The 26,857-nt window shown below is 55.9% G+C and overlaps 2 protein-coding genes and 1 long non-coding RNA gene across 13 annotated transcripts; 2 read left to right on the plus strand and 1 right to left on the minus strand.

Annotated features, from left to right (window-relative positions):
* The first annotated feature begins 3,622 nt into the window (after positions 1-3,622).
* TRIM17 (tripartite motif containing 17) lies at positions 3,623-13,713 on the plus strand. Of its 9 annotated transcripts, XM_055104882.2 has the most exons (8): positions 3,739-4,054; positions 5,512-5,945; positions 6,699-6,794; positions 9,415-9,645; positions 11,176-11,198; positions 11,312-11,415; positions 11,836-12,014; positions 13,042-13,713. In XM_055104882.2, the coding sequence occupies exons 2-8, from the start codon at positions 5,517-5,519 to the stop codon at positions 13,054-13,056; spliced, it is 1,077 nt and encodes a 358-aa protein (XP_054960857.1). In that variant the 5' UTR covers positions 3,739-4,054; positions 5,512-5,516; the 3' UTR covers positions 13,057-13,713. The 9 variants fall into 9 exon arrangements, with proteins under 9 accessions (XP_063452777.1, XP_003804824.1, XP_003804823.1 ...); XM_063596707.1 differs by lacking the exon at positions 3,739-4,054 and adding an exon at positions 3,623-3,732 and having other exon boundaries at positions 11,836-13,713; XM_003804776.6 differs by having other exon boundaries at positions 3,732-4,054; positions 5,476-5,945; positions 11,836-13,713.
* On the minus strand, positions 7,289-13,261 carry LOC129394952 (uncharacterized). 2 transcript variants are annotated; one of them, XR_010109951.1, is made up of 3 exons: positions 13,110-13,261; positions 10,855-10,953; positions 7,289-9,906 (listed from the first exon to the last, which is right to left on the minus strand). It is a non-coding gene; the product is annotated as an uncharacterized LOC129394952 (long non-coding RNA). The 2 variants fall into 2 exon arrangements; XR_010109950.1 differs by having other exon boundaries at positions 7,289-10,027.
* TRIM11 (tripartite motif containing 11) lies at positions 13,293-26,711 on the plus strand. Of its 2 annotated transcripts, none has more exons than XM_008963572.4 (6): positions 13,293-14,419; positions 18,406-18,501; positions 19,376-19,603; positions 23,224-23,246; positions 23,339-23,439; positions 25,135-26,711. In XM_008963572.4, the coding sequence occupies exons 1-6, from the start codon at positions 14,012-14,014 to the stop codon at positions 25,680-25,682; spliced, it is 1,404 nt and encodes a 467-aa protein (XP_008961820.1). In that variant the 5' UTR covers positions 13,293-14,011; the 3' UTR covers positions 25,683-26,711. The 2 variants fall into 2 exon arrangements, with proteins under 2 accessions (XP_008961820.1, XP_003804822.1); XM_003804774.5 differs by having other exon boundaries at positions 13,296-14,419; positions 19,373-19,603.
* Positions 26,712-26,857: the final 146 nt, after the last annotated feature.

Genomic DNA, 26,857 nt, shown 5'->3' on the forward strand with positions numbered 1-26,857 from the left:
TAGCTCTTACCTTCCCCAGCCTCCCTAGGTATTCCAGTTGCTTTCTCACAATTACTACCCTTTGTTCCATCCAGTGGATAAGCACTTAGGCCTAACTACTCTTGAGGTCTTCATTTTGCTGTGAAGGCTCCCATGTACATGTACAAATGAAATGTGTATGCTTTCTCCCATTAATCTGTCTTCTTTCGTTTTAGTCTATGCAGGCTGCTATAACAAAATGCTATGGGCTTGGTGGTTTATAAGCGACAGGAATTTATTGTTCACAGATCTGGTAGCTGGCAAGTCCAAGGTCACGGTGCCAACAGATTGAGCTTCTGGTGAGATTCTGCTTTCTGGTTCACAGACAGGGCCTTCTCACTGTGTCCTCATGTGGTGCAAGGGGTAAGGTGAAAATAAATCTCTGGAAAGGCCCCAATCCTATTCATGAAGGCTCCACCCTTATGGCATAATTACTTTCCAAAGAACTCCATCTCCTAACACCATCACCTTGGAGGTGAGGATTTCAAAATGTGAATTTTGGAGACAGACATTCAGTTCATAACAATCTGGATTTGTTTTTCTGTGGCTCAGTGGACTCTCCTGTTGAGCAGTCTGAATTGAAGACATAAAAAGGCCATGGCTCTCTTACCCTATTTTCAGGAGCCCCTCTTCTTTTCCATTTAATTCAGCCTATTTTAAATTGCATGAGCACTTAAATTTTGCTCTCGAATCTTTTCTACAATGTTAATAACTTAGTGGGGGCTGCATTCATTAAGGGCAAAGGATATTTACCTTGTAGCAGTGTAAGTAAGACTTGTGTTTCAAGACTGACATTGCTGATCCTTTGCTTAAATAATTTGAAAAAAAAAAACCACAATCCACAGCAGTGGTATTTAATTTAAGAATTAAATTCTTAAAGTGGAATTCAATTTAAGAATTCCAAAAGGATATATAGTGAAAATTGAGCCTCCCTCAATTAGGGGGTTCCTCAGCCCTTAATTTCCCTCATCAGATGGAGTTTCTTGTTTATTTCTTGTATATTTTCCAAGAGATACATATACAGTAATTATGTTTACCTAAATAGTGGCAGACTACATATACTCTACATCCTGCCTTTTATTAAACCTAACAATTTATCAGGACACATAACTGCTATCTGATTTTTTCTTAATGACTTGAGGATATGAAGGTTGTTCCAATTGTTTTATCATGATGATAGATTTCTCAGCTCAATAACCAGGTGAGCCTAAAGAGCATTAATAATGAGCATCCTGGGCTGATGCCACATTTTAACAAGTATTTGTTGAATTCCCCACATCATGCTAGTATGGGAGGAGACTGTGAATTAAACTGACCAAAGACAGACGAACAGGAGAAAGGCATCCACATTGTATTGATCTTAATATTTTTATATGCATGGGGTGTACAGGAAAGAAGTGAAAACCCAAAGAAGTTGTTAGGCTCAGCTGCTTGTAAACCGTTTGTAACAAAGGGTGATAATGTGTCAGCAGGTGACTAGGACGTGTGGTGCTATGCGAGATATAGATATATTCCATTTCCCCTCTAATTCTGTGATTCTGTTTTCCCAATTGAAGGAAACCTGCAGCTCACAATCCCCTCACTGATGCAAATGACAGGCAGAGGATTGGGTCTGCCCAATCCCCAATTTATTGGGGAAAATAAATCTTGGGCCCCAAAATCACTAGCTAAAAGGAAAAGTCAAGCTGGGAACTGCTTAGAGCAAACCTGCGTCCCATTCTATTCAAAGTCATATCTCTGCTCACTGAGATAAATGTATATCTGATTGCCTCTTTTGGAAAGGCTAATCAGAAACTCAAAAGAATGCAAACATTTGTCTCTTATCTACCTATGACCTGGAGGCCCCCTCCCCACTTCCAGTTGTCCCGCCTTTCTGGATGGAACCAATGTTCATGTTACATATATTGATCGATGTCTCATGTCTCCCTAAAATGTATAAAACCAAGCTGTGCTCGGACCACCTTGGGCACATGGCTGTGTCATGGGCGTGTGTCCTTAACTTTGGCAAAATAAACTTCCTAATTGACTTAAACTAGCCTCAGATATTCTGGGTTCACAAGGGTAATTCACTTAATCGGCCAGTGTGCGCAGCCGGCCCGCACCTGACAGCACACAGACCCCTTTGTGTGTGCGAGTGATGAGAGACCACAGAAGAAACACTCCACCGAGTGAGCCCAGGGAAAGCCAGCCATCTATGCCTGTGGCCAGCTGTCTACACCCGCACACCCAGGAGATTGCAGAATGGTGCCTCTTAGCCTTCAAGGCCCTGTTTTCCTGCCCGTCTGCACCCCCTGTGTGGGCCAAGCCTTAGTTTCTTCATCTGTCCTCTCTCTCCAATCCCAGGACTCTGACTCAGGGCACGCAGGCCTCTGGCTCCTTTTCCTGAAAGCAGGAGATGAACCCTCCATGTGAAAGGTGCATCCCTCTACTGGAGGATGAAGCGTGATGACTAGGCATGGGGACTCAAGGCCAGGAGAAATGGCCACCAGTCCGGACCTGGGCAGGGCTGGGGGCGGCATTTTGGCTGAAACCGTAAGAGACTTTTAAACCAGAGCAACTCCATCTTGTATAGAGGCTGGGTAAAATAATTCTGAGACCTGCTGGGCTGCATTCCCCAGAGGTTAGACATTCCAAGTCACAGGATGGGATAGGAGGTTGGCACAAGATACACGTCATAAAGACCTTGCTGATGAAACAGTATGTGGTGAAGAGGCCGGCAAAATCCCACCAAAACCTAGATGGCGACCAGAATAAACTCTGGTTATCATGACTGCTCATTATATGCTAATTTTAATACATTAGCATGCTATGAGATACCCTCACCAGTGCCACAACAGTTTACAGATGCCAAGACAAGGTCACAGTTACCCTATATGGTCTAAGAAGGGGAGGAGCCCTCAGTTTCTGGAATTGCCCATCCTTTTCCTGGGAAACTCATGAATACCCCACCCCTTATTTAGCATATAATCAGTAAATAGCCATAAAAATGGGCAACCTGTAGCCCTGGGGGCTGGTCTGCCCATGGAGTAGCCACTCTTTATTCCTTTACTTTCTTAATAAACTTGCTTTCACTTTACTCTATGGATTTGCCCCGAATTCTTTCTTGCCCAAGATCCAAAACCCTCTCTTGGGGTCTGGATCAGGACCTGTTTCTGGTAACAAAACCACCTGGGGTGTCGCCAAGACCCACCCCATCCCGCCTGGTTCTAGGGGACCTGACCTGCCAGGTGGTCCCTCCAAACTGGTCCGCCCACAGGATTGGGACGCCCCTCCCTGTACCCTCAGCCTGATGCTGACTGCCAACCACGTGGGCAGACCTGGGGGCTGACTGGCTGCTCCTGGGGACCCCCTTCATAGCTTCTCAACAGGCACTCGCTCCTGCTGCCTCGCCCCCACCCCAGCCCCCACAAACTCCTCTCCATCCCCTACCCCGACCAACTTAGCCCCTCACCTAACCCTCCAGCCTGGGGCTCGCGTGCCCTCCCGCAGCCCCAATCCCGGGTTGAGAAGCCTCTTCCAATCCCACTCCCCCCACCCTGACGCTCGCCTGCCCGCCCCTAGCCCCACCAGCTGTCCCCATTCCACTCCCCACCCCCAAGTAACCCCCCAACTCCCCACCCTCCACACTCCCTTAACCTCCCCTAAAAGTCCCACCCCAGGCCAACAAGACTCCTCCCTTCGCTGGGCTGTGGACCACATCCTCCCCACCGCCCAGTAAGCACCCGCTGCGCCTGTCCCCGCCTCGTCCAGAGCCTTCCACCCCCTGCCGCCTTCCTTCCCCAAGCCACCCCCAACCTGTCCTAAGAGGCGCCGCCCCAGTCCCGGCCGCCGAACACTCCCTCGCCCAGCATTCCCCTCCCCCGCCGCCCCCCAGCCCCCGCTGACGCCACAAAGTCCCTAGGCCTCCCGACCCCAGGCCCCCACGCCCCGGGCCGGGCCGCAGCCTCCTGGGCTTCGTGGGGGCAGACCCAGCCTTTCCCGGCAGCGAGCGCTCGGCCAGGTGCGCTAGGCGCTGTGCGGGCCCCCCTTCCCAGCGGTGAGTACCCCCCACCCCGCCGCCTAGGCCACCCTCCTGTGGCGCCTGGGCCACGACCTAAGCCTAACCCGGTCCTCCTTGCCCTCCAACGCCCGGCCTTCCCGCCTCCGCCGGCCGCCGCGTCCCTGGAGGGGCTAGCGCGCTTCAACAAGGTAACTCTACCGGGACCCTAGCGGACCACAGCGGGAAGGACAGCCATCCCGGCAGCCAGAGCCAGAGCCCCACGCCCGCTGCCGCTGTCCCTGCCCGGCTTCGGTCAGGGTGGGCTGGGTGCCTCCGTTAGGGCTCTTGGGGGGAGTCGGAGGGCTGGCGCCGGGTGGTTGGCGTGCAGAAAGCTCCGAGAAACTGGACGTGGGACAGAGCCGGGGAAGTCTGAGACCCCTAGACGCCCTCGCTTTAGGGGATGGCAGAACGGAAGGGGAGAATCGTGCTTGCAGTGTAGACGCGATTTTCAACTCCCTCTGCAACTCGGTCCCCATAGCAACCCCGTGGCGTAGGCGAAAGGCTGTAGATCTCCACTGCGTGGGGTCGCGAGTGTTGAGATTGCAGGGGGCATCTATGTGCATGCTCGTGTGCCTGTGCGTGTGTGAGCGCGTGTACCTGTGTGTACATGCATGCATGTTTACCGATATGTGCATCTGTGCCTGTGTGTGCTGTTTGTGGATGAGTGTTTCTGTGCGTACATGTTTGTATTTGTGTGGTGTGTATGCGTGGGTGTGCGTGTGTGCACATGCACGTTTGTATACATGCATGGGTATGTGTATGGGTGTTCGTCTGTGCGTGTATGCACACGCGTTTTTTCTGAACCCCACCTCACTACCGAATGGAAGAGAGCTTTTTTCCTCTGATAGCCCATCCCTTCTTCCTTTGGTGTACGAGGTTTTGTTAAAGAAAAAATTCTGACATTTGAAAGGCTCTTTAGTCAGGCTACTTGCAATGGGAGAGTTGCGCCAGCAAAGACAGCTGGGGATGTATGGGGGAGTTGGAGTGGGGATCTGGGTGGGGTCAGTGGATGGAAAGTGAATAAGGGAAGGCTCCAAGGGTAGGGGCTTCTTCCTAAGCTGACCTAGCAGGCTTCTCCAGAAAGGCAGGTTGAAGGCCTAGCCGGCAACGGTCTGTCGGGGAGGAGGAGCTGATGAGATGTGGAGCTGGGGGTAGCCAGCAGCAGGCGGAAGTGGACGGGTAGGGTCCAGGCCCAGTGGAGAGGAGAGGCGGAGGGGCCTGCAGAGCATTGGTCAGGGAGGGTCTGTGTAGTTTCTGGGGAGGCATCTGTGTCTGTTGTTGACAAGGCTAAAAATGATGACTCTGGACTCTCTAACTGGACTGCAGTCCTAGCCCTCCTCTGTAAAGGGAGGCTGTACAGGACGGTTGCACACTGCCGGCGCCCAGATCATCGGGCTGCTCCCTCCAACTCTCTCCAGAGTCCCTCAAGCGGGAACCTGCCTCGTGTCTCCCAGGAGCCATGGAGGCTGTGGAACTCGCCAGAAAGCTGCAGGAGGAAGCTACGTGCTCCATCTGTCTGGATTACTTCACAGACCCTGTGATGACCGCCTGTGGCCACAACTTCTGCCGAGCGTGCATCCAGCTGAGCTGGGAAAAGGCGCGGGGCAAGAAGGGGAGGCGGAAGCGGAAGGGCTCCTTCCCCTGCCCCGAGTGCAGAGAGATGTCCCCGCAGAGGAACCTGCTGCCCAACCGGCTGCTGACCAAGGTGGCCGAGATGGCGCGGCAGCATCCTGGCCTGCAGAAGCAAGACCTGTGCCAGGAGCACCACGAGCCCCTCAAGCTTTTCTGCCAGAAGGACCAGAGCCCCATCTGTGTGGTGTGCAGGGAGTCCCGGGAGCACCGGCTGCACAGGGTGCTGCCCGCCGAGGAGGCAGTGCAGGGGTACAAGGTGGGCCATATCGGGGCCCAGGTCAAGGGGCCGGGGAGGAGGCATCCAGGGGGACAAGGTGACCCAGATCATGGGGGAGGGAGGAGGTGTCCAGGGACAAAGTGGCCCGAGTCAGGGGCTGGGGAGGAGGCATCCAGGGGACAAGGTGGCCTGTGGCTGGGTAGGGGTGTCCCTGGGGACAATGTGGGCCTACACTGTATGATGCAGGCATTGCAAAATCTTACCTCTCCTCTCTTAGAGTATTTTGGGTGGCTCTGAGAACCAAACTGATTTGAGACAGATAAGCAGAAGCAAAGCACTGAAATTCATTCCCTGTAAGCTTTCCATGACCCAGGAGTCGCTCCCAAGGAGCCAGAGGCCCATGGAAGCATGTTAGAGCCAAACATGTACCTGAGGAGGATGAGGGTTAGTTTAGCAGGGTCCCTTTGCACAGATTTCTCTGGTTTCAGCTTTCCCGCCCTTGGTAAGAACATGGCTTTCCTCCTGGCCTAGGGCAGGCCTCTCTGGCATGGTGGCTGTGCCTTCTGCTCTTAGGAAGGCCGAGGGTCACAGCAATTCTTACACCTGCCCTTTTTTAAGTGCCTTCAGCTCAAAATAATCCAAGGTGGCACATTCTGGGTGACGTATTTTGATCCCCTGCCCCTCCTGAGGAGGGTCTCTGGGGTGGATGCAGTTTCAGCGAGCACAACTGGACTCTAGGCAGGAGGTGGGGGGATCGCTGATCCCAAATCCTGCGGTTTGTGTGTCCCACAGTTGAAGCTGGAGGAGGACATGGAGTACCTTCGGGAGCAGATCACCAGGACAGGGAATCTGCAGGCCAGGGAGGAGCAGAGCTTAGCCGAGTGGCAGGTGGGTGCCCAGGGCTGTCCAGTCCCTTTCCTGCTGCTGCTCCATCTTCCTGCATTTCCACGTCTGTGTCTGCCCGTGGGGATATGCTGCCGCAGCGGCAGGAAAAGAAGAAAGTTGCCTCTACCCTTCTAGGTTCTGTGGCTGGCCTCAGAATGAAACTGACTTAAGACAGATGAACAGCAGAGAAAAACATAAAAAGGCAATTTTAAATTACAGATGCACACATAGGGTGGAGAGAAGGGGCCTCAAAAATCAGACTCAAAGTGGCAGCCAGAGGGTAGGGGCTCAGTACCACAAAGGAGGCAGCCAGAGGGCGGGGGCTCAGTACCACAAAGGAGGCAGCCAGAAGGTGGGGGCTCAATACCACAAAGGAGGCAGCCAGAGGGCAGGGGCATAGGTCAGCACCACAAAGGAATAGGGCTTGGGGGCCTCTGGGCTGGGGAGGCAGGTGATGTTGGTTAAGTATTTAAACAAGTGTCTCAGGTGAAGAGTTGTTTTTGGAACTCTTCCTGGTATAGATGCCTTGACCCTGGAAATTTCCTTCATGAAAGGGCACTTTTTAATTTTTTTTTTTTTTTTTTTTTGAGATGGAGTTTCACTCTTATTGCCCAGGCTGGAATCCAATGGTGTAGTGTCACCTCACTGCAACCTCTGCCTCCCGGGTTCAAGCAATTCTCCTGCCTCAGCCTGCCAAGCAGCTGGGACTACAGGTGCCCACCACCATGCCTGACTAACTTTTGTACTTTTAGTAGAGATGGGGTTTCACCATGTTGGTCAGGCTGGTCTTGAACTCCTGATCTCAGGTGATCTGCCTGCCTCGGCCTCCCAAAGTGCTGGGATTACAGGCATAAGTCATCGCGCCAGGCCAGGCACTTTATTTTTTTAGGCAGCTAATGGGGGAGGCAAACAGGTTTTCCTGCTTCTGCGGGTTCTCAGTGGCCTTTAGTTAACCTTAATCCTAATGCCTGTCAAAACACAAAATTAAAACAGATTTAGAGATCTTTGTTGTTATTTTTTGTTTTTTTCTTGAGTCAGAGTCGCTCTGTGGCCCAGGCTGGAGCACAGTGATGCAATCATAGCTCACTGCAGCCTCAAATTCCTGGACTCAAGTGATCCTCCTGCTTCAACCTCCTGAGTAGCTGGGACTACAGGCACTTGCCACCAAGACTGGCTTTTTTTTTTTTTTTTTTTTTTTTTTTTTGTAGAGACAGGGTCTTGCTATTGCCCAGGCTGGCCTTGAACTCCTGAGCTCAAACTGTCTTCCCGCCTCAGCCTCCCAAAGCACTGGGATTACACGCGTTAGCCACTGCATCCAGCTAAGAGAAAAGATTTATTTGCAAGGCCGCTGAGTGAGGAGGAGGGAGAACAGCTCTTAAACCCGCCTCCCAAGTGACACAGCTTGGGAGTCTTTATGAACTACGGAGGCAGGGTGGTCCAGCAGGCCCATTCTGTGCAGGTGTCATCGGGGTGCATGGCATTTCACAGGACACAGGTACCAGAAACGGCAGCCTTAGCATGATCTGAGGTTGGAAGTTTTGGCCCTCTGACATCAAAAGGCCACCTCGGGCACTGGGACAGGTCCACTTGAAGGGCAGATGGTCTCAACTGGTTTCAGCTGGACAGGAGCTGCCCCACATTCCTGAAGCGACCAGTCCCATGGTGACCTGTGAATATTATCTATAAAGCAGCCAGTGAAGGTTGGGCGTCAGCGTTCAGAGGCACAGCCTTCAGCTTCATGGAAAAAGGAAAAACAAAATAACAAAAAGCAATCAGGGCAGGCTGACCTGATCAGTGAACCCCTTGGTTTCATTAGCACCAGTGACTCCATTCTGGTTGGGTCTGGTCTTCTAGGACCCAGCGCAGGAGCCCAGTTCAAAACAGTGGCCCTGAGGATCACCTGAGCCCAGGAGTCTGAGACAGCAGTGAACCACGATCATGCCGCTGAACCCCAGCCTGGGCAACATAGCAAGACCCTGTCTCTACAAAAAAATTAAAAATTAGCTGGGCATGGTGGTGGTGACACATGTCTATCGTCCCACTTCCTTGGAAGGCTGAGGTGGGAGGGTCACTTGAGGCCAGGAGGTCAAAGTTGCAGTGAGTTGTGGTTGTGCCATTGCACTCCAGCCTGGGCAACAGAGCAAGACCCTGTCCCTACACAAAATTTAAAAACTAGCTGGATGTGGTGGTGCATGCCTGTGGTCCCAGCTACTCAGATGGCTTGAGCCCAGGAGGTCAAGGTTGCAATAAGTGCCACTGCATTCCAGCCCGGGCAACTGAGCGAGACCCTGTCTCAAACAAAACAAAACAAAAAACAATGGCCACCCATAAATTTTGTTTAACATGCCCAAGAGGCTTATCTGGGGGTGGACATTCTGAACCTCCTCAGAGCAAGGGTGCATGGGTGTTTGGATGTGTAGAAGTTGCAGTTCGGGGCTCAGAGGGTTACACTCAGTGTATCACAGGATAGCAGAGGTGGGGGCCTCTGTCACAGTTCCTGGTCCCCAACTAAAGCTCCAGTTGCTGGTGATCTTGTGGGTCACCAGGGCCCTGGGGAGAGGTGCCAGCATCCCTGGAGCTGAGCCACCTGCTGGCAACATGCCGGGCTTCTCCACTCCTGCAGGGCAAGGTGAAGGAGCGGAGAGAACGCATTGTGCTGGAGTTTGAGAAGATGAACCTCTACCTGGTGGAAGAAGAGCAGAGGCTCCTCCAGGCTCTGGAGACGGAAGAAGAGGAGACTGCCAGCAGGCTCCGGGAGAGCGTGGCCTGCCTGGACCGGCAGGGTCACTCTCTGGAGCTGCTGCTGCTGCAGCTGGAGGAGCGGAGCACACAGGCGCCCCTCCAGATGCTGCAGGTGAGCCAGTAGGTTTGGCAGGCAGGGTGGGATGTGAGCTCTGACAGGCATGGGCAGGGGGCGCTGGGCTTGGGGAAGAGGCAGCCAACAGGAAAGGGCTGTTAGCTCCCAGTCTGCTAGTCCTGGAGGCTGGGTGGCTGAGGCCAAGGTGCGGGCAGGCCTGGTTCCTCCTGAGCCTCTCTCCTAGGCCTGAAGATGCTGTCTCCTCCCCGCGTCCTCACGGCATCATCTCTCTATGCACGTCTCTGTCCTAATCATCTCCTTGTATAAAGACACCAGTCAGACTGGATTAGGGCCCACCCCAGTGACCTCAACTCCCTCCTTAAAGATGCTATCTCCAAACACAGTCACATTCTGAGGTCCTGAGGGTTCAGGCTTCAACCTGTGAATTAGTGGGGACACAAGTCAGCCCCTTACAGGTTCCAACCTGAGACAGTGTCCCCATTTCCTTCCAAGTCCAGAGAGGTGGCTTGGGACACCTGGCAGCCAGGTGTGGCTTTGGGACAGGGACTCCATGTCTCGGTGTGGAGGAGGTGCACTGTCCCAGGAGTGAGTTGTGTGGCAATGGCAGTGGGGAGGTGAAGCAGCCAGCCTGTCTCCCGGGACCAGCCTGTGTGCCATGGCCCTGGAGAGGGGGCTTGATTACGGCTGATGAGACGCCATCTCTACAAAAACTTAAAAATATTAGCAGGGCATGGTGGCGTGCGCCTGTGGTCCCAGGACTCAGGAGGCTGAGGCAGGAAGACTGCTTGAGCCCGTGAGTTCAAGGCTGCAGTGAGCTATTGCGCCACTGCACTCCACCCTGGGTGATGGTGAGATCACATCTAGGAAAAAAAAAAAAAAGGAAAAGGAAAAACAAAGCAGCCTGTTCACAACCCACTACACTGGTTTGCTGACCAACTGAAGGAAAAGCCCCTGCAGCTGGTAGAAGGGTGCTCCTATGAGCAGAGGGCCAAGCATGCCACCTGCATGAGAGTCCCTGCCTAGAGTTAGGGTCACGCTCTGGCAACTAGAAATATGGCCTTTGGAAAACAAGTCCCTTGTAGCTTCCAGGCCAGAGAAGTAAACAGTGATCTCTTTAGGGAACTCTGAATCCCTAAAGAGGCTACAGAAAATCCCCAGGTGCTCAGTCTCTTACCCACCCCCCTCCCTCCCCAAACTGCACCCAATTGCGCCCCACCCCATTCCTGCTGAGTGGGCCGCACCCACCTGAAATGGGAGAGGAGGGTCAGTGTTGAGTGGCCACTTGCCTGGAAGGGGTCCCTCCGCCTCTCCTGAGTTGCAGGACTTCAGGTGTGTGGCTGTGGGCTGACAGGGTAGCTCAGCTTAGGTGAGGCACTGGGGGCTCTGGTGGTAGTGGGAGCCAGGGCAGTGGGGAAGGCTCAGGAGTGCCATGAAGCTCAATTGTGGGAAGGGAATGCCCAGGGGACAGGATGGGTCTTGCCCTAAGACACGGACAAGAAGGGAGCAGGGACATTGATGTGAGCCAGGAGCTTGGCTCACTCCCCACCCTCCGTCCCTGTCTTGCAGGACATGAAGGAACCACTGAGCAGGTATGTGGTCCCCTCAGGCAGGGGCGGGGGCAGTGGCAGCGGTGGGCGGGGGGGACAATAAGACTGTCGGGCCAGGGGAGTCAATAAGACTCCCCTGTGTGTGCCCACCGGAGGAAGAACAACGTGAGTGTGCAGTGCCCAGAGGTTGCCCCCCCAACCAGACCCAGGACTGTGTGCAGAGTTCCCGGACAGATTGAAGTGCTAAGAGGCTTTCTAGGTAAGTGGGCACCCAGGGCCAGGACCTCTGACCCAGGATCTCTTGGCGATGCCCCACTGTACCCCCTAGCCTCGGAAGCCACCAATGGGGGGGGTTCTGCAAGTGCACTGCCTGGTGACGGTCACTGGCTATTCACTGTGCCTTCGTAGGGTGGCGTTACTGGTGGTTCTAATTCATGGGATGAATCTTGTTGAGTTCCCAGTGGTCTCTCTGCCCAGCCCCCTGTACCTTATTGCCACCAATGCCCACACACAATTGGTGTGTGGAAGCATCAAGTAACCCCAGATTCACAGCAGGGGAGGCCTCTGCGGAGTTAGGGGACCATTGGCCACATCCACCACTAGGGCCCGGGGACTCCCACCTTTGACCCTGAATGCCCCACACCTCTCCCCATCTCTCCACCACCACGCCCATCTACAGAGGATGTGGTGCCTGATGCCACCTCCGCGTACCCCTACCTCCTCCTGTATGAGAGCCGCCAGAGGCGCTACCTCGGCTCTTCGCCGGAGGGCAGTGGGTTCTGCAGCAAGGACCGATTTGTGGCTTACCCCTGTGCTGTGGGCCAGACGGCCTTCTCCTCTGGGAGGCACTACTGGGAGGTGGGCATGAACATCACCGGGGACGCGTTGTGGGCCCTGGGTGTGTGCAGGGACAACGTGAGCCGGAAAGACAGGGTCCCCAAGTGCCCCGAAAACGGCTTCTGGGTGGTGCAGCTGTCCAAGGGGACCAAGTACTTATCCACCTTCTCTGCCCTGACCCCGGTCATGCTGATGGAGCCTCCCAGCCACATGGGCATCTTCCTGGACTTCGAAGCCGGGGAGGTGTCCTTCTACAGTGTAAGCGATGGGTCCCACCTGCACACCTACTCCCAGGCCACCTTCCCGGGCCCCCTGCAGCCTTTCTTCTGCCTGGGGGCTCCGAAGTCTGGTCAGATGGTCATCTCCACAGTGACCATGTGGGTGAAAGGATAGACACAGGCCGGGGGACTCGGGCACTGCTCCTGGCTCTGCAGAAGGTGCGGGCCTTCTGCTTACTGCAGGCCACCTGCCAGGGTTCTCTGGCATCACGCTGGCAGCCATTAGACACACAGGGGGGTTTCTCAAATTCTAAATATAATTGTGATTAGAACTGTCAAACATTAAGAGGGTATACTGACAGATGCTTCCTAGAGGAAACTTTTGAAAGCCCCTGCGTTCTGAGTGGACCGATTTCTAAATCCATACCTACACACCAGGAACAGCGTGGTCACGTTTTTTTTAGCCATGCCCCCACCCCCACTTTGGAATGACAGGAATCTGTGGCTCCCAGCCCCCCCAGGGGTTTAGGTTACTCTGTCAAAGAAGTAGAAATATCCTATGGTGGGGAGGAGCAGGGGTGGTTGCTGTGTCAGGGATGGTCCCAGGTTGCCCATAGAAATGTCCTATGCATCCTATTGGGTCCTTCGATGGGGGAAAATGGGAAAGGCTGAACCCGTAAAAAGCCTCAGAGCTGCCCACCCCCATCCCGTTCGATCCCCAAAGTTGCACGAGCAGGGGCAAAATCCCAAAGAGGTTAGGATTTATGTAGGGGCCTCTTTTCCACAGCGCCCTTACCTTTTCCAAGGAACCCCCCCACCCACCCCTGCAGGGTCAAGCACTTTAACAGCCTGTGTCAGTCACTAGCAAGGCAGAATTCCAGAGTAAGCGTACTCCTACCTCGACAAAGCCGGAGTGTCTGCGCGAGGGGCTGCCTGGAACAGCATGCCCCTTTGGAGTGGTTCCCGCAGAAAGAATGTGGCCTCCTGGAGAGCTGGTCCTGGAGGGATGCCCCCGTCCCATCCCCCAACTCCAATCATTCTGACCTTGGCCTGCCAAGGCTGTGAGGGCCGGGCCTTCCGAGGATACCCGCCCTGGGAAGCACGGGCTGAGGGGGTGAGGACGCACCAGGGGTATGGCGAAGGGCTCCGATGCCCCAGGCTGCGGACTCCCTTAGTCCTTGCAGTTGCTTCCGTGTGCCCCGCCCTGAGTCCCCATCCCTCCTTGCCCTGCCCCCTGCTCCATCCCGCCCCTGCGCCCCGCCCCCTGTCCCCATCCCTCCCCTGCGCCCCGCCCCCTGTCCCCATCCCTCCCCTGCGCCTGAGTCCTCCCCAGGGCAGGGGTAAAAGACCTGGCCACAAGAACCGGAGCGGTGGTGACGCCAGGTCAGCAAGTGAAAGCTCTCCAATTCCGTCCCGCCCGCGGGCCGCGTGACTGGCAGCGGCCAATCGGAGGCAAAAGCGGGTTGTTCCAAAAAAAAAAAAAAAAAAAAAAAAACACAAAACCCACCCAGTCGCTTCCTGCTTCCGCCTCGGCTCCTCTTCCTGCCGGCATCCGGGATCCCTACGTCCCGCGTCCCCCGAGCGCCCGGAGCCTACGCGCCCAGCGCTACCGAAACCCAGAGTCCTGCGCCCTGGAGTCCCCGCGCCCCGGAGCCCAAGCACCCGGGAGTCCCGAGCCTCGCGCCCCGGAGTGCCCGAGCCTGCGCCGCCGCACCCGGATACCCCGCGTCCCCGCGAGCTCCCGAGTCCGCCCGCCTCCGCCCCGCGGATAGTACCGCCTTCCTCCCCTCTGTCCGCGCCATGGCCGCCCCCGACCTGTCCACCAACCTCCAGGAGGAGGCCACCTGCGCCATCTGCCTCGACTACTTCACGGATCCGGTGATGACCGACTGCGGCCACAACTTCTGCCGCGAGTGCATCCGGCGCTGCTGGGGCCAGCCCGAGGGCCCGTACGCGTGCCCCGAGTGCCGCGAGCTGTCCCCGCAGAGGAACCTGCGGCCCAACCGCCCGCTTGCTAAGATGGCCGAGATGGCGCGGCGCCTGCACCCGCCGTCGCCGGTCCCGCAGGGCGTGTGCCCCGCGCACCGCGAGCCACTGGCCGCCTTCTGTGGCGACGAGCTGCGCCTCCTGTGTGCGGCCTGCGAGCGCTCTGGGGAGCACTGGGCGCACCGCGTGCGGCCGCTGCAGGACGCGGCCGAAGACCTCAAGGTGCTCCTGGGCGGGGGTGGCGTGCAGGGGCGTCGGGGAGCCGGGGACTGGGGAGGCCTGGGCGGGTGGGAGGTTTGGGGGACTGCTCCGGGAGTAATCTGTCTCTGTCTAGGGCGGGGAGCTCAGGATGCAGCCTGCCGTGGGCCTGTGAGGGGGGTGTCGCGCAGGGTGGCTGTGGGGGCTCATGACACAGCCTGTTTCAACCAGGCCCCTTGAGGCTGGGACCATGGCCGCCAATGAGACCCTGCTCTTGGGGGTGAGGGGCGTACCTCCCATAGATAGAGGCTAAGAGAGGAAGGTGGAAGGTGGTGGAGTGGGGGCAAGGAAAATGTGGCCATACACTGGCCAGAAAGGAGCCGGAATCAGAGGAAAGTGGGAGAACCTCAGAGGTGGCCGATCCTAGATGGACTCCCTGCAGGGACTGTGTTAGCAGGTCAGTACTTAAGTCCTGGGAAAGCCCCAGACTGGGCAGGATGAGAGGGGACACAGTCGTTTCCTCTCTAACCTCCCCTCCAGGGCTGCCCTGCATTTCTGGGTGGGGTACTGGGAGCCATCTCTGCCATCTGAGATGCCAGGGCTCAGCCTGCCTTTTCTCCCCTTGTCTTGCTGCTTAAAACCCAAATAAACCCCGAGCTGAAGGGCCTGGGGCACACGTTCCCTGGCCTGCGCTCCCTCCCGCTGTCCTCTTTCCTCACTGACCTGCTGCAGGTGTGCTCCTGGGAGCCTACGTGTGGGGCAGATGGCAGCATCTTTGGAGCTTTCTTGACCGCACTTTGTGTGTTGCATCATGGTCACTTGTGTGTGCCAGATGAGCAGTTAAGGCAGTGTTAGAATCAGTACTGAGCTTGGTCTGTCCCTATCACAGAGCAAACTTCTGGGATACTAGAATAAATCTGAATCTGTCCCCTTCTGCTTTGGATTTTAGCAGAAAGGTGGTTTAGAGCCATATCCGTGGGCTTGTTCAGACACAGATTCATTTGGGTTTTCTTTTCTTTGCCCATGCAGGAATGTCTACACCTGAAACATGTTAGCCCAGCAGAATTACCCTTGTGACACCAATTACCCCAATGGGTGCAGAGAGTGCCCAATAGCTCTATAGAGTTGACTCGATATAGTTTCATGGGATAGCACTTAACCCTTTCTTTTGCAGGTGAAGAAAAAAATTTCCCTCTACCCTGTTAGGTTCAGTGGCTCAGGGCTGCAAATTAAACTGGCACAAGACAAATTAACAGGAAAAAAAATCATACAATTTGATTAATATTTTAAGTTTCACATGCACAAGAACTTCATAGGAAAGCGTATTTCAGCAAAGGTTTGTGAATTGTGGAGAAGTGACTGGACACAGAAATGGGATTGGGCGTCTAGGACTGATAGATTGTGGGAAAGTGACTGGGAAATAGATGGGAAGAATTAACACAAGATAATGGTCATTGTAGTAAGGTCTGTTTAGGCAGAATCATCTCCTGGGATTAGAGTGCCCTCCTCTTCCTGGTAGAGAGAGGGTGCCTTTCTCATGGGGAATGAATACCCTACTTTTAGGCAGATAGGAGTACAGAGAGCTCTTCCTGCATCTGCTTTTACTCAGAATAATTCTTGTACCACAGCGGTATATTTGGGGATGACATCCTGTTCTTCACTGCCTTAGAGCCTAGGTTATGTTAACCACAGCAAACTGCTTTTACCTGCCCCCATGGGCCTAGAAAGCTCAGTCCCACCTATGGGGCTGTGTGTCCACTTGCCAGAGCTGGGGCCCATTAGCTCCATGACAGGTTCACTCCTTGCCTGGCCCTGACCTGGGGTCATGACAGCTGAACAAGCCCCAGGCTGGGTTGCCCCGAGGTGGTAAACAGGGAAGTCCCAGTAAGCTCCAGTTCCAGGAAGCAGCACCATGGGAGAGAGAAGATGGCCCCCAGATCTCTCTGGGTTGTGTGTCAGATGGCACTTGTGTGGGGAGGGGGTTTGCCACAGGAAGGAGGAGGCCAGGGAAGATCCCAGGCCTGCACCAAGCCCCAGCATCCCAGTTCTGACTACACGCAGGGTAAGAGGTTTCTGTTCTGATCTGGCCAGAGACACAAAGATGCAGGTACCTGAAATGCAAGATCTTTGCCATGCTGGGTATGTTGTGCTGCTTTACAGCCCATTCCATCTGATCAAATGCTGTTTGTAACCTTAGTGTTGAAAACTGAAAACGTTGGCCAGGTGTGGTGGCTCACGCCTGTAATCCCAGCAATTTGGGAGGCCAAGGTGGGCGGATCACCTGAGGTCAGGAGTTCGAGACCACCCTGGCCAACATGGTGAAATCCCATCTGTACAAAAAATACAAAAATTAGCTGGGTGTGGTGATGGGCACCTGTAATCCCAGCTACTCAGGGGGCTGAGGCAGAAGAATCACTTGAACACAGGAGGCAGAGGTTGCAGTGAGCCGAGATCGTGCCACTGCACTCCAGCTTGGGGGACAAAGCGAGACTCCGTCTCAAAAAAAGAAAACTGAAAATGTCCCGTAGGGACTGAGGCATTGAGGGAGAAGTGAGAGGCACTGGGCCAAGTGTTTGAGGTGGGGTTGGGGTCACAGGGGCCAGGCCTGAGTTTTCTGGAACAGGTCGGCAGCAGTGAGGAGAGAGGCCTGGGGACAGGGACCGCCATTTGGGGTTCTTGTAGCTCACATGAGAGCTGAGCCTAGGCAGAGACAGTAAAGCAGTTGGACATGTCCTTGGTGCTCCAGCGGTCTTCCCGAATCGTGAGGCCAAGTGGTGAACTAAAGTGAGCACCTGGAGCCAGGCAGCTGGGCTGAAGTCCTGGCTCTGCTACCGGGGCAGACTTCTGGACCCTCCCAGCACCTCCATCCTTCCAGAGCGTGGATAGCGAGAGATGAGAGCCAAGACTTGGGGTGGCTGAGAAGCAAAGAGGTGTGGCCAGCACAGGGCCCGTTGCTGATAAGGGTGTCAGATGGGGTGCAAGTGAGCAGACCCTTCGAGAAGTGGGTTCAGGGCACCCCAAGCACACACAGTACAGTGAGCTTGTGTACAGGATTTTCACTGCTTCCTGGTATGCACAGCATGAGGAACCGTGGGAATGAGAATTAAGGACCAAGAAAGCAGAATGGAAGTGTACCCATCCTGGGGCTTATTACAGTGATAGCTGATGAAGCTGAAAATGCACAAGGTCCCGAGTGGCTTGGAGAAAAGATGGGGTGGGCAGCCAGGCATGTCTGTCCGTGCTGACTGTCCTACCAAAACACCATGGTTTGCACATGGCAGATGTATACAAGCTGGAGACTCACAGCTCTGGAGGCTGGAAGTCTAAGATCAAGCCCTGGCAGGTTTGGTGTCTGGTGAGGGTGCTTCCTGGTTGACAGACAACACCCTCTCACTGTGTTGTCATATGGTGAAAGGGGCGAGGTTTCCTTTATAACACTAATCCCATCGTGGCGGCACTGCCCTCCTGACCTAGTCACCTCCCAAAGCCCCCGCCTCGTAACATCATCACACTGGGTGTTGGGATTTCAACCTATGAATTTGTGGGGGCATAGGGCAGAATTTTTGGACCCCAGCATAGGCTTGGTCCAAGGCCCTTATGTGAGCCAGCAGGTGAGAAGGAAGAGGAGGAGGAGTAGACACTGGTTTGGGAATAGGAGAGCTCAGCACCTTCAGAGCCAACTTGGGGACAGATGGGGTGGGCAGCCAGAACCCTTGAGGTAGCTTTGCAAAGGGGGGTGAGGCCTGGGCTAGGGTAGCAAGGTCGAGGACTAGAAATGCCCCATATGAGAAAAAGGAAAGAATGTGGCTGGGGCTGTCAGCCTCTGGCAAGAGGCTGCCCACCTACCATGAGGGCTCACGCTCATTGGAGGGCATTGAGTTCCCTGATTCACCAGGCAGATTTCAGTTTGTCCCCATTGTCTTTGAGGAGGGGGCAGGGTGTCAGGTGCAAAAGGGCAGGCTTCTGTGACAGGACTCATGTCTCATGGTCCTGCCTGGCCTCTCCCGTAGGCGAAGCTGGAGAAGTCACTGGAGCATCTCCGGAAGCAGATGCAGGATGCGTTGCTGTTCCAAGCCCAGGCGGATGAGACCTGCGTCTTGTGGCAGGCAGGTGCTGGGGCTCCCAGGGTCCTGGGTGGCAGGGCAGGGGGTGAAGGTCCTGTATAGGAGACCCCAGGGGGCGATGCTGGCCAGGCACACTTGCCCTTGGCGCCCCAGGACCAGTCACTGCTTCAGCCTGGCCCCACCGAGCCCACTGAAGGGCTGGTCCTTTCCCATGTGCACCTGTCCTGCCAGGTCGTGGGCGTGGGCTCCCATACTGCAAGGGCCCCATCCTGGGGTCCCAGCATGCTTGGGTGGCAACTCTCAGGTGTATTTAGGGTCTGGGCCCTGGAGGTAAATTTGGAGGTTTTGAGGGACTAGGTCATAGATGTGGGATTCAGCCATCCTGAGGAGTAGATTTGGGATCTGTCCAGTTCTGGGGTAGATTTCGGGTCTGGGAGGCTCTGGGTGGTGGATTTGGGATCTGGGCAGCCCCAGGGGAGAATTTGGAGGTCAGGAGGGACCCTGGGTGGTAGATTTGTAGTCCAGCTGGCCCCAGGTGGTAGATGCAGGGTTCTACCAAGCCAATGGGTGGATTTGGAAGTTGGGGAGGGACTAGATAGTGGATTTGGGATCTAGTCGGCCCTGGATTTAGATTTGGGGTCTAGCCAGTCCTGTGTGGTAGAATGGGATTTGGCTCTCCCTGAGTGGTGGATTTGGGGTTTGGGAGGTGCCACAGGTGGGTTTGGGGTCTGGCCAGCACCAGGTGGTAGGGTTGGGGTCCTGCCACACCTGGTGCTGTGCTTTGGCTTTAGCAGGCCCCGGGGGTGGGGTTGGGTGCGGCCAGGCCCCTGGGTGGGCTTGGGGTCTGACCAAACTTGGGGTCCGGCTGGGCCTGGGGTCTGGCCTCAGCTGTCCTTCTCCCTGTGCTCCACAGAAGATGGTGGAGAGCCAGCGGCAGAACGTGCTGGGTGAGTTCGAGCGTCTTCGCCGTTTGCTGGCAGAGGAGGAGCAGCAGCTGCTGCAGAGGCTGGAGGAGGAGGAGCTGGAGGTGCTGCCCCGGCTGCGGGAGGGCGCAGCCCACCTAGGCCAGCAGAGCGCCCATCTAGCTGAGCTCATCGCCGAGCTCGAGGGCCGCTGCCAGCTGCCTGCGCTGGGGCTGCTGCAGGTGAGCTGGGCGGGGAGCAGCCATGGTGGCCACACGGGCATGGCCTGGCCACACTGGGGGAGGGAGAACCAGAAAGTGCAAGAAGCAGGGGCAGAGAGGTTGTCTGGGCTGAGAGGTGAATGGCATGGCTGGATGTGCCTGGCTGTTGCCTGTGAAATGCTGAGTCAGCAGCAGGACAGATGTCCCACCCCCAAAACCCACGTGCCGAGAAAGGGAAAATCAATTTTCCTCTGTAGATGTAAACAGGTGGTGTTTCTTAAGTGATTACATAAGGTCACTTCATCTCGTCCTGACTGACACTGCTGCTCCCTGTGGGCACAGCAGAGTGGGCATGTGCTCGCTGGGACCACCTTGGGCCTCCCATAGGATTCCTGCCATGGTGTCCCCAGCAGGAAGTCCTCGCCCTTCACTCTGTCTTCACCCCGCTGGCACACCCCATGCATCTCCATTATGGGGGGCGGTCTCCTCCTCCTCTGCTTCCAGGAGAGTCTTTTCCCATGTGTGGGCTCCACTCCCTGAGCCGGCCCCCTGGGCCTGGGCTTTCCTTGGTGCACCCCCAAACCAGAACCAGTGGACGCCCTGGCCTGTGGCCTGGCGGCAGGTCAGGCGGCCTGGAGTCAGCTCTCCCCGCTTGGCAAGCGTGCACTGATGAGGACTGACGGCACTCCCATGCTGAGAGGCCCCGTGTGGACTGGGAGTGTCTGCTATCATCCTCCCGTGGGGTTCATCTGGATGTTTGTCTCACAAAATGGAGAACGTGTTCCATGGCCAGCATGGTGTAGACTCAAGGGGTCCCAAGATTCAGAGGGAAATGGGCCCCTGGGCAATTCTGGCTCCCACAGAGGAGAGAGGCCGTGTGTGAATGAATTCAGCCACTGGTGGGGCAGGGCTGCCAGACCCAGGTGGAGCCCACAATGCTGCAGATGTGGCTGGGCGGCTTTGCACAGGGGGTGACCTGCTGCCGGCCTCTGGAGCCCAGCAGAACATCAGTCCAGGCACCGGCTCCTGGTTTCGTTTGTCATTTCTATTGTAAGCTTTTTTCTGTTTTTGTTTGTTTGTTTGTAGATTTAAGGGGTACAAGTGCAGTCAGAGTGTAGCCATCACCCGAATGGTGCACACTGTACCCAGTAGGTAGTTTCCCCCACCTCCGAGTCTGCAGCATCTGCTCCTCCACTCCGTGTGCCGCGTGCACCAGCTTGGACATCAACTGGCTTTGAGCCTGGGAAGCGGGAAGGACGCTCGGCTAGCGTCTGTAGGAAGACTGAGGAATATAGGAGAGGGTCCTGTGGTCAGTAAATTGTGGGGTGGGGACGTACCCAGAAGACTGAGGAGGAGCCCTCAGGGAGGGCAGAGAGGACAGGTGTTGGAGAAGCCAGGAAGGGTTTAGAAGGAAGGTGAGTTGACCTGGAAATGGGGACCCACAGGGTTTGTGTGAAGATGCAATTTGGGCTTTCAGCTGACACATTGTGGCATGTGGGCGGGTGGGTGGGTGTTGGGTCTCATACACCCACCTGCATTCACCCCGCTGAGTGGCCCACCCGTCCATGCCTTGGCCAAGCTCCCTGCCCAGGTTTGGCCTGGCTACAAGGCTTCAGGGAGGTCCCTCCTGTCCCCCCAACCTGCCAGCACAGAGTTGCCCTGGCCTGCATGCTGTGGGGGTCTGCCCACATGGGGGTTGCAGGAGAGCAGCCTCAGCAGCTCTGTGTTGATGTGAGCTGTGTGCTGGTTTGAGAGGGACAGGTGGGGATGGCTTTGCACCCTTGGCCCCTGGTTGGGTAGGGGAACCCAACCCGGGTTCCCAGCACCCAGGCCGAATGGACAGGGGTTGCACAGTGGAGGTAAGGGCTTGAGTGACTCCCAGGAATCCACCCACTGGGGCTCTGGCTGCTGTGGACTCTGGGGCCCTGGCTGCTATGGACTCTGGGGTCCTGGCTGCCCCCTTCAGCAGGCCCTGCTTGTAGCCGCAGAGTGGTTTTGTTCAAGTCAATGCTGCCCCTGGAGGGCCCGTGTTCTGTGCAGAGACCAAACCCCCTTGTCGAGGCCAAGGTTCTTCTCTACCCCCAAGCCCTTCTCCTGCCGCCCCTGCACCCGGCCTTGTGACAGCCACCACCTGTTTCCAAATGACACCAGGGGTGGGCCGCCCACCCCAGGTAGAATAACCAAGGTGGAGCTGCTCCCAGCTGCCTTGCTCACACCAGCGCCATCTGCCCCTGCCCTGTGCACGCCCCTCCCTCACCCTGCGCACTCCCCCTGTGTCTACCAACAAATTCTTCTTGGGCTTCAGAACCCTACCAAGAGTCTCCTCTTTATTTATTTATTTATGAATTATTTATTGAGACAGGGTCTCACTCTGTCGCCCAGGCTAGAGTACAGTGATGTGATTATGACTGCAGCCTCGACGTCCTGGGCTGAAGCGATCCTTCCATCTCAGTACCCTGAGTAGGTGAGACTGTAGGCACACACCACCAAGCTCAGCTAATTTTAAAATTTTTTTTTAGAGATGGGACCTTGCTGTGTTGCCCAGGCTGGTCTTGAACTCCTCTGGGATTATGTCTTACTGACCTCTGCATCCTGGCCTGGTAGCTGGCACCACGTGTGTTAGAATGAACATGGTGTGGGATCGTCTATTTGACAGTGTGGGTTAAATCCCTGCAGTGCACTGAAGACTGCTCTAAGAGATACAAGACCATGCCTCCTAAGAGCTGATGTTCCAATACCTGGGTGTATCACGCCAGCTCGGGCTGCCACATTGAGTACCACCTGCCAGGAGGCTTCCCCAGCAGAGACTGATTGTCTCCCAGTCCTGCACACTGGAAGACTGAGGTCAAAGCTGGTTCCCCCTGAGGCCTATCTCTTGGGCCTGTAGATGCCTTTTCTTCCCTGTATCCTCACAGGGTCTCCCCTCTGTGGGTGTCTGTGTCCTAGTCGCCCCTTCTTATGAGACTCAAGTTATTTTGGATTGCAGCCCACCCTAATGGCCTCATTTTACTATGATTTCCTCTTTAAAAGCCCTTTTTTCTAATAGTCAAGTTCTGAAGTCCTGAAGTTTCTGGCTTCAACATACGGATTTGGCGGGATGGACACAATTCGGGCCCTAACATGGAGTCAGATGCTATCACGTATCAGGCAGTGACACAGGAAGGATGCACGCCCAAGAGTGGGGCTGAGCAGGGAGCCTGCAGGGCAGGTGGAGCTGGGAGAGGAAGCAGTGCAACCACAGGGTTGGGCTCCAGCTGGGGTGGAGGCGCCCCTATGCTGAAGGCTGGGATGTGTACCTGTCCTGTCCTTGGCACCCAGAGGCGCCCACTTGGGGCTCTGGGTGAGTGAGCCAACAGCCAGATGCCCTACATCCAAGTGTCAGGCAGAAGTGGGCCTTGGTCCGCAGGGCTGGGCTGCACCCCATTGGTGATGCCTCCTGGCACACATGCCAGAGCCTCTGTCCAGTATTCCTGTGTCTGAGCCTTGCTGCGGGTGGTTTATGGCCCCCTGTGTGTGTTTTTGCTGCCTGACGCTCAAATGTAGGAGAGGGGGACGGGGCGAGGCTCCAGGGGCGGGGAGGGGACTCCAGGAGCAAGCAATGGTCACTGACACCGAGTGTGCTGTTTCTCCTCCCCACATAGGACATCAAGGACGCCCTGCGCAGGTACGAACCCAGCCTCTCCTGGGGGGGCAGGAGGGAGTGGGGTGGGACCCAGCTGTTGGCCATGGCGACGACACCTGGGTTGTCCCCTCTAGGGTCCAGGATGTGAAGCTGCAGCCCCCAGAAGTTGTGCCTATGGAGCTGAGGACCGTGTGCAGGGTCCCGGGACTGGTAGAGACACTGCGGAGGTTTCGAGGTAGGTGTGGAGGCCCCAGGTGGGGAGATGACTCCAGGAGGGGACCCGCCAAGGACCTGGGCAGCCAGCCACATGTTCTGTGCCCTGCCACTGCCAGCTCTAAACTCACAGTGTCATGGTGGTGGGTTGTTGGGAAAATGTCCTCTGCTCATACTTCTGACATCAGTTGTGTGGGTATTTTCACACCAAACAATTCTTCAACTTCTGGAAACGAATTGGGTATCCAAGGATTCCATTCAGCATTGAACAGAATTGCCAGTGCTGACACTACAGGAGTTAGTACAGACCCCACAGATTAAGGGCTCAGTCCCATAAGACTGCCCCCACTTCAGATGCCAGTCACAACTTCCAGGGGCTGCCCATACTTCTGTTCCCTCAGCCCCTCTGCAGATGTGAGCATTCGCTAGCACAGCCCATGGAACTCAGAAGAGCACTTTACTTACTGTCATTGGTTTATTGTGAAGGATACCACTCAGGAAGAGCCAAATGGAAGAGACACATGGGCAAAGCCTGGGGAAGGGCACAGAGCTTTCCCACCCTCCCTGGGTGCACCTTCCCAGCACCTCAGTGTGCTCACCAACCTGGAAACTCCCCGAGCCCCAAGAGCTGTTTAGGTGTCTTTGTGGAGGTTCCATTACATGGTTATGATTGATTAAATCATTGGTCATTGGTGATGGGGCTCAACCTCAGACCCCTTTCCCCTTCCTGAGGTCGGAGGCTGGGGCTGAGCGTTCCCGCCCTCTACTGACAGGAATGGTCTTTCTGGTGGCTGGCCCTATGCTGGGCTCTCAGGTCCCCACCTCAGCCACTGCAGTGGCGTCAACTCAGGTGTGATGGAAAGGGGCATCTTATGATAGCACAAGATGCTTCTATCACTCAGGAAATTCCCAGGGTTCTGTGAGCTCTGCGCCAGGAACTGGGCACAAAACCCAAATCTGAGTCTTGTATCACAGTCACCCAAAGGAAGTACTATCCTCAGCTCTTGCTAGCAGGTCAGGAGCCTGTTGTGTAGGAACTGTGTGCAGGCCTCCAGAGGTGGATAGATCTGAAATCGGAGTGGTCAGGGTTGGGACAGCTGCCCTAATTCACATCCTTCATTTGGGGATTGAAAGGAAAAACAGGCTGGATGCATTGGCTCACCTCTGTAATCCCAGCACTTTGAGAGGCTCAGGCGGGAGGATTGCTTGAGGCCATCAGTTCAAGACCAACCCGGGAAACATAGCAAGACTCCCATCTCTACAAATAAAAAACAAAAAAAGGAGCCAGCCATGGTGGCACACGCCTGTAATCCCAGCAGCTTGGGAGGATCTGAGGCAGGAGGATCATTTGAGCCCAGGAGATCAAGGCTGCAGTGAGCCATGATCGCACCACTGCACTGCAGCCTGGGGCCACAGAGCAAGACCCTGCCTCTTTAAAAAAAAAAAAAAAAAGCAACCAAGATTCCCTCTTCATATCTGAAGGCAAAACATGGACCAATTTGTAGGACATTGTAAGTTGCAACTGGACGTAGCTAAGTGGGGAGAGGATGTCCACTTGGAGACAGTTAGTTACTCCAGGAGGTTGTGAGGCTACAGGCCCGGGGCAGAGAGCCAGGCCGTCCGACTGGGAGGATTGTACCCACATGCCCAGGACATGGGCAGATGGCCCCAGCTTGCCTGTGGCTGTGCCTGGGTGACCTTGGGCCTCTCTCTGCAGGGGACGTGACCTTGGACCCGGACACCGCCAACCCTGAGCTGATCCTGTCTGAAGACAGGCGGAGCGTGCAGCGGGGGGACCTACGGCAGGCCCTGCCGGACAGCCCAGAGCGCTTTGACCCCGGCCCCTGCGTGCTGGGCCAGGAGCGCTTCACCTCAGGCCGCCACTACTGGGAGGTGGAGGTTGGGGACCGCACCAGCTGGGCCCTGGGGGTGTGCAGGGAGAACGTGAACAGGAAGGAGAAGGGCGAGCTGTCCGCGGGCAACGGCTTCTGGATCCTGGTCTTCCTGGGGAGCTATTACAATTCCTCGGAACGGGCCTTGGCTCCACTCCGGGACCCACCCAGGCGCGTGGGGATCTTTCTGGACTACGAGGCCGGACATCTCTCTTTCTACAGCGCCACCGATGGGTCACTGCTATTCATCTTCCCCGAGATCCCCTTCTCGGGGACGCTGCGGCCCCTCTTCTCACCCCTGTCCAGCAGCCCGACCCCGATGACTATCTGCCGGCCGAAAGGTGGGTCCGGGGACACCCTGGCTCCCCAGTGACTCCGGCCCTCCTGGAGGAGTCCTGTTGCCTCTCCTGCCCCTCCAGGCCACTGAGTGTTTTGGCCACTTGGAGGACCTGGGAGGAGGGAGTGTGTCTTTTGAGCAAGAGGAGGAACTCCTGGTGCCTTTCTGAGCCAGCGTGGGAGAACCCCAATTCTAGCACTCCAGGAAACTGTGGGAGAGTGTGGGGCAGGCTCCGTCCTCCCTGGGAGACCCCTCCAGCCACCGGGTGCCACTTAATGCCAACAGCCCTTACCAAAGCTGGGAGCCCCATTGCCCTGGCAGCTCTGGCCTGTGGTTCCAGAAGCCGAGAAAACTCCACTGGGGCTTGCAGAATCCAGGGTTCACCTAAGCTGCACAGTTCCTGCAGCTTTGCCAGCCCCCTGAAAGTCTTGTGTACCCCACCTCTGAAGATGCTGGGGGAGGCAGCTGGGATGGGAGCCAGCCCCATGCCTGTCTGTGACCCCACAGTGGGTGAGAGCCCGTCACAGTCCTGGGTGTGGCTGCTCTGGAAGAATTAGGAGGCAGCCATAATAAGAGTCTTCAGAGAGATGATGGGAAGGGCCAGTGAGGACAGGAACAGAGAGTAGATGTCCCATAATAAAGGGGCTTCTGGGAGGTGCCTGGGCACAGATGTCTGTTCAGCAGGTGTGTGGGCCTAGAGGAGAGAGCAGAGCCCAGAAATGTCTTTTGCAGGCCCACGTTCTGACTTGAAGCTTTCGTGGGCATGTTGCCATTGGGTTTTGCCCTTGCAAAGGCTTCCTAGGTCTCCAGTGGCCCCTCAGGACCCAGGGTCCCAGCTACTGCTTGGGGATGTGCACTGCTGGCCGCCGGCCTTGCAGTCTCTCTACCCTGGGGAGGAACAGTGGCTTCTCAGAGCCTGGGGCATACAGAAGAAGGCAGGAGTTGATTTTTGTGTTGGATTTGGGGTTTCTTTGTCCTCAAGGTACTGTTCTGTTTCTCTTTACCCCTCTGCTTTATTTATTGTAAGCATTCCCACGTTAAATAAACTTTGGCTGTTGTCTACAAGTCATCCTGCTGGTGCCTGCTTAGTCCAGGAACAATAGCGGGTGCCCCACTGCCCAGCAGAGGGCAGAGCCCCAGGGAGGCTGTTGACGGGGCAGGCGGGAAGCTCGGGCAAAGTAAGGGCCGGGACGGGCAGCCACTTCCCACAC

This window comes from Pan paniscus, chromosome 1, assembly GCF_029289425.2.
Source record: "Pan paniscus chromosome 1, NHGRI_mPanPan1-v2.0_pri, whole genome shotgun sequence".
NCBI lineage: Eukaryota > Metazoa > Chordata > Mammalia > Primates > Hominidae > Pan > Pan paniscus.

Coding starts and splice junctions, on each gene's coding strand:
- TRIM17 (XM_063596707.1), top strand. CDS start 5,517: ATGGAGGCTGTGGAACTCGCCAGAAAGCTGCAGGAGGAAGCTACGTGC. Junction 6,795..9,414: donor AGAGCTTAGCCGAGTGGCAG/GTGGGTGCCCAG, acceptor CCACTCCTGCAG/GGCAAGGTGAAGGAGCGGAG. Junction 11,416..11,835: donor AGTGCTAAGAGGCTTTCTAG/GTAAGTGGGCAC, acceptor GCCCATCTACAG/AGGATGTGGTGCCTGATGCC.
- TRIM11 (XM_003804774.5), top strand. CDS start 14,012: ATGGCCGCCCCCGACCTGTCCACCAACCTCCAGGAGGAGGCCACCTGC. Junction 19,604..23,223: donor CTGCGCTGGGGCTGCTGCAG/GTGAGCTGGGCG, acceptor CTCCCCACATAG/GACATCAAGGACGCCCTGCG. Junction 23,247..23,338: donor ATCAAGGACGCCCTGCGCAG/GTACGAACCCAG, acceptor TGTCCCCTCTAG/GGTCCAGGATGTGAAGCTGC.